Source organism: Orycteropus afer, unplaced genomic scaffold, assembly GCF_000298275.1.
Source record: "Orycteropus afer afer isolate SDZICR_OR568_19922 unplaced genomic scaffold, OryAfe1.0 scaffold00147, whole genome shotgun sequence".
In the NCBI taxonomy this organism is placed as follows: Eukaryota; Metazoa; Chordata; class Mammalia; order Tubulidentata; family Orycteropodidae; genus Orycteropus; species Orycteropus afer.
The window spans coordinates 8,173,446-8,179,810 of NW_006921734.1; the positions used below are offsets into that span (position 1 = coordinate 8,173,446).

At 35.9% G+C, this 6,365-nt stretch overlaps 1 protein-coding gene across 1 annotated transcript in view; it reads left to right on the forward strand.

Annotated features, from left to right (window-relative positions):
* Positions 1 to 817: 817 nt before the first annotated feature.
* The window catches only part of ANGPTL5 (angiopoietin like 5), a 39,116-nt gene continuing 33,568 nt past the window's right edge, over positions 818 to 6,365 (forward strand). The window contains exon 1 of the mRNA XM_007946026.1: positions 818 to 913. Within this exon, the coding sequence (XP_007944217.1) occupies positions 818 to 913 (96 nt within the window). The remainder of the gene's footprint in view (positions 914 to 6,365) is intronic.

The window sequence follows — 6,365 nt, forward strand, 5'->3', positions numbered from 1 at the left end:
GGCTAGGGGATTGAGAAAGGAGACTGGAAAAATTATACCTTGAATAGGAAGCAAGACTCAGAAAGCTTTGCTTTGTTTCTTAGTTCTAGGATAATGAAGATTTACCATTAAGACAGAGTAAAGGAAGGAAGCCATTGGAAGGTAGAATATGAAAACTCACCACAGACTCATCTATCAACCTCCAAATTGATAATTTTCAATAACAACAATTCCCTTATATATTTAAAACAGACAAATCAATTAGAGTCCTTGACACTTGGCATATGTGGTTAATATGATTGTTATTAATTACCAAATCCAGTTAAAAGTATATTTTAAGTCAGAATTATCTTCTTTAGAGGTCCATATGGATTAAATTTCTACTTAGTAGTTTGTAGAACTAGTTCTAATGTAATATTTTCCCACCCCCATCACCCATTTCTACTTCTCAGTATTTTTGTGCAAACTTCTTCACAATTACTAGGGAGTTTTTTTCAAGGTAAAAAAAAAAAACAGATTAATAAACCTAAACTAATTAATTAATTAATGTATTAATTAATTTCCTGTGTTCTAAAAGCATGGAGTTATCATGCAGGCATGCAGTGATTTTATTTTTTTAAAGCATTATTATAGCTTAAAAAGACAAGTTTCTAGAGGCTATCTTTTTCATAGAAAGGGTGTTGTTTCAAATGAGGGCATGGAAACCAGCAAGTGTTGGCTTCTGTTTTTGTTGTGTACCTTCCAGAAGTTTTTAAGTGAAGACTCTTTGTACTGTAGCTCTTTCCACAGAGAACTGAGTGATACTTGAAGAAATATTTTCATTTTTCCAAAGAAAAATATGATGCTTCTTTCGCAAGCCTCTCTCTTATTCTTAAATATATATATTTTTATCTATGGAGAAGCTGTACAAGGTAACTGTGTACAACATTCTACGGTAAGAATTTCAGCAATATTACTTTTGCTAGGAAAGTATAGTTAGTTTTAAAAATGTAGTCTAGAATTTCTAAAAGATTTATTATACAAAAAAGTATAATTTATAGAATGGTTAAGATATTTATTTACAAATATTGAGATGTTGTGTAAATGATAATAATGTTAAACTTAGGAAATAAAAAACTGATACTTGACTCAAAATATCCTTTTATGAAAATATTTTAAAGAAATAGCACACTTAGGTTAAAAACTAGTCAGCAACTTTTCAACTGACTTTATAATGAAATAACTGATGGGTAGTAAAAAATTCTTCTCACTGTTTTTGACTATTCTATATTTTTTTTCTTCAAATATTGTCTTCTGAGTGGTTATCTAGGAGGTTAGATTTTTTTTTCAAATTAATGTTAGAATGATTATCTAATATTTTATATGCAATGTTATCAGTAGATTGAATTTCAGTCTTCTTTACATACTTAAATATTGGTTTATAATTTTCAAATGTCATGCCACTGTGTTAAAACCAAATTCCAAAGTTCCATGAATGAAGCAAATAAAAGTTCTAGGAAAGTTTTAGAAATATGAAGGAAGTTAGTTTTTGAGAGTATTTGGTAAAATTTAACATCCTTATTTAGTTCTGAAAAAAACATAGCTGCAATGTAGGTTTTTGAAACATCTTAGATGTTATAGGAATATAGGGAAAGAACAAGAAATTAAAAATAGATCTTTGTCACAAAATGTAAGCACCTTAGCACTATTCTCAATAGCTAAAAGTCGGAAGCAGCCCAAATGCCCACCAACAGATGAATGTGGTACGTATATACAATGGAATATTACTCTGCCATAAAGAGAAATGAAGTCTTGGTACACGTCACAGCATGGATGAACCTTGAAAACATTATGTTGAGTGAAATAAGTCAATTACAAAAGGACAGATATTGTATGATCTCACTAATAGAAGTACACCCATCCACTGCCATCAAGTCCATTCTGACTCATAGTGACCCCGATTGGATTTCGGAGGTGGTAAGTTTTTACAGAAGTAGATTGCCCAGTCTTCATTCTGCAGAATGGCTAGTGGGTTTGAACTGCCAAAAATATGTAAACATCTTTTTGGGCAAATGCTTTTATAATTTAAGTAGCTCTTTATCCTTGTCTCAGTACCCAAGTCAAAACAGCTTGTGTTTACTTTCAATAACAGAGTTACTACATCTGTATAACTTCAACCAAAAAAATGTTTTCATGTTGAAGAAATCAACAAATATAAATACCTTTAGAATGACAGCTGTAGTTGGCCTTTTATAATGACATCTGTTGTTGATTTTGCAAAGCAAAATTCCATGCTAAGTTTTGTTTCCCTCATCAGGAATATTTTTCAAATCCAGGAATACTTTAACTTTCAAATCTGTGACTACTTTAGCTTATACAAAAGGGACATGCCTCCTACATATTTCTTCCCAATTCCTAATAATAGGTGACAGAAAGTCCATTTGACATAGAATTGTCCAACTCGATGGCACATAACAACAACAACAATCGCAAGGAAGTTTTTAAATCCCTTTTGAAGAAGTTAAAAATTGCAAGATTTCTGTAAGAGAGATGGATCAACATTTTGTCACATGTAGGAATGTAAAAAGTTAAAAGTCTAGCCCATAAAGTCACAGTTATAGAAAGTAGACCCAAAGGAAATCCTCTTGGAATTCGAGGAAACAAAAGAGAGTGACAGAACTGAATTAACTTATGCTTATTATTCATACTTAAAATTTATCTCTAGGATTTATCTGTGGAAGTTTGTGCTAACAAGTTCCTTATGTTTTTTTCCTAATAAGTATCCTCATGTAACTCCTGAAATTGAACTTTTTTTCTATGTTGTTGTTGTTAGCTGCTGTTGAGTTGGCTCTGACACATAGTAACCCTATGTATAAAAGAATGACACACTAGTCATGGGCCAACCTTACCATCCTTGCTACACTTGAGCCCAACACTGCAGCCACTGTGTCAAACCATCTCATTGAGGGTCTTCCCCTTTTTTTCTGACCCTCTACCTTACCAAGCATGATGTCCTTCTACAGGAATTGGTCCCTTCTGACAACATGACCAAAGTAGGTGAGATGACATCAAGCCATTCTCGTTTCCAAGGAGCATTCTGTCTGCACTTCTTCCAAGATAGATATATTTGTTCTGGCAGTCCATGGTATTTTCAGTATTCTTCACCAACACCATAACTCAAAAGCATCAACTCTTCTTTGGTCTTCCTTATTCATTGTCCAGCTTTCACATGCATATGAGGCTACTGAAAATTCCATGACTTGGGTTAGGTGCACCTTAGTCTTCAAAGTGAACTCCTTGCTTCTTAACACTTTAAAGAGGTCTTTTGCCTCAGATTTGTCTAGTATAGTAAGTCATCTGATTTCTTGACTGTTGCTTCCATGGGTGTTGATTGTGGATCCAGGTAAAATGAAACCTCTGACAACTTCAATCTTTTCTCCATTTATCATGATGTTGCTTATTGGTCCAAATATGAGGATTTTTGTTTTCTTTATGTTGAGGTGTAATCCATACCAAAGACTGTAGTCTTTGATCTTCATCAGTAAGTGCCTCAAGCCATCTTTACTTTGAGCAAATAAGGTTGTGTCATCTGCATATCGCAGGTTGTTAATGAGTCTTCTTCCAATCTTCATATAGGTGCTGCATTCTTCAAATAGTCCAGCTTCTCAGATTATTTGCACAGCATACAGAATGAATGAGTGTGGTGAAAGTATACAACCCTGAAGCACACCCTTCCTGATTTTAAACCATGCAGTATTCTCTTGTTCTGTTTGAATGACAGCTTCTTAGTCTATGTACAGGCTCCTGATGAGCACAATGAAGTGTTCTAGAATTCCCATTATTTGCAATGCTATTCGTAATTTGTTATGATCCACACAGCCTAATGCCTTAGCATAGTCAATAAAACACAGGTAAACATCTTTCTGGTATTCTTTGCTTTCAGCCAAGAGCCATCTGACACCAGCAATGATATCCCTTATTCCATTTGCACATCCTCTTCTGAATCCAGCTTGCATTTCTGGAAGTTTCCTGTCAATATACTGCTGTAACCATTTTTAAATTATCTTCAGTAATATATTACTTGGGTATGATATTAATGATGTTGTTCAATAATTTCCATATTCTGTTGGATCATCTTTCTTTGGAATGAGTACAAATATGGATCTCTTCCAGTCATTTGGCCAGGTAGCTGTCTGCCTAATTTCTTGACATAAGCCAGTAAGCACCTCCAGCACTGCACCCCTTTGTTGAAATATCTCAGTGGGTATCGGTTAATTCCTGGAGTCTTGTTTTTTTGGCCAATTCCTTAAGTGCAGCGTGGACTTTTTCCTTCAATATCATTGATTCTAATCATATGACACCTCCTGAAACAGCTGGACATTGACCAATTTTTTTTAGTACAGTGACTCTATGTATTCCTTCCATGTTTTTTCTTTCTTTTCTTTTCTTTTTTTAAATTCTGGTTTGGGTGAAAGTTTACAGAGCAAGTAAGTTTCCATATAGCAGCTCATGTATACTTTGTCTCATGACATTGGCTGCAATTTCCCACAATGCAACAGCTCCCTTCCCACTTCCTCCCCATAGTTAACTTTTTCCTGTGTCCTTCTCTCCATGAACTCCTGCCCCCTGAGCTGTCTCCCTGTTCATACACAACCATTCTATTCTCTCATGATTGTTCTCTCCAAGGAGTGTATCTACCTAATGTAAATGTTCAGCTCATATGCCTGTCTTTTGTTTGGCTGGAAGCCACAGGAGTAGGTTCAATTCCAGACCTGAAGGACAGCTAGGGGCCATAGTCTCAGTGGTTCCACCAAGCTCTATTAATCAGACCAGGAAACCTGGTCCATTTTTTTTAAAAAAATGATTTTGAGTTTTGTTCCACATTGTTCTCCCGCTCTATCCAGGATCTCCTACATAGATCCCCCTCTGAGTGGTTGACAGTGGTAGCTGGGCACCATCTAGTTCTTCTAGTCTTATAGCCATATAGGCTGAGGATCGCATAGTATACCAGTCTCTTGGAATAATTGTTTCCATGTGTCTTTGGTTTTCTTTATTCTTCTCTGCTCTGGATGAGGAGAGACCCATCATTGCATCTAGATGGCCACTTGCAAGCTTTTAAGATCCCAGTTGCTACTCGCCAAAGTAGGGTGTGGAACAATGTTTTTGTGTAGTATATTATGCCAACTGAGCTTGATGTCCCCTGTGACTATGGTCCCAAGCCCACAAGTCCAACTACTCTCTCCCTCTGAGTAGCTGGCTGTGACCAAGAAGTGACTACACCCTGTTCCTTGTAAACTCTACTAAATACCTGGGAATCCTTACAGGACATACAAACACACTTGTAGAAACATTGTTTGCCAACCCTACTTGGGCACACTCCCCCCTGCATAGACATATCTAACAGTTCAGCCTGTCCACTCATATATCCACCCATATATCCATGTTTGCCTTCGCTGATAACAGAGTACTGTATGTGCAAAAGGGTTCATCTTTGTTGTCTGTACCTCCCACACATCTCTCTATGTCTTCCTCTTCCTCAGTGCCACCATGTTGATCACTCACATTTGGTACATTACCCTTCTCTTCACCCAAATCAATACTTGTCTCTACCTATCTAACAGTGTTCCCTTTCTTTCCTTCCCAGATCTGGTAACCAACAAAAAAATTTACTTCCATATATAATCCTTTCCTTGACTTTTTACAATAATGGACTAATACAATATCAGTCCTTCTGTGATTGACTTATTTCACTCAGCATAATGTCCTCCAAGTTCCTCCATGTTATGCGGTGTTTTGCAGATTCTATGTTATTCTTTAGGGTTGCATAGTGTTCCATTGTGTGTATGTACCATAATTTGGTTATCTATTCTACAGTTGATGGACACCTAGGTTGTTTTCCTCTTTTGGCTATTGTAAATAGTGGTGCTATGAACATGGGTGTGTATACATCTGTTCTTGTCCTGGCTCTCACTTCTTTGGGATATAGACCTAGTAATGGAATTGCTGGGTCAAATGGTATTTCTAATTCTAACTTTTAAAGGAATTGTCGTACTGCTTCCCACAGTGGTTGTATCATTTGACAGTCCCACCAGTGGTGTAGGAGAGTCCCAATCTCTCTGAATCCTCACCAGCGTTTGTTATTTTCTGTCTTTTTTTTTTTAATTTTGATTTGGGTGAAGATTTACAGAGTAAATTCACTTTTCATACAGCAGTTCACATATACTTTGAATTTCAATTTTTATTTCTTCTCTTACCCAGTCTTTCTCAAGGAGGGTGTTGTTTAGTTTCCATGTGTTTATGCTTTTGGTGCTGATCTTCCTATTATTGATTTCTAATTTGATAGCATTATGATCTGAGAAGATGCTTTGCAGTATTTCAATGTTTTTAAATTTATGAAGCCTTGCTTT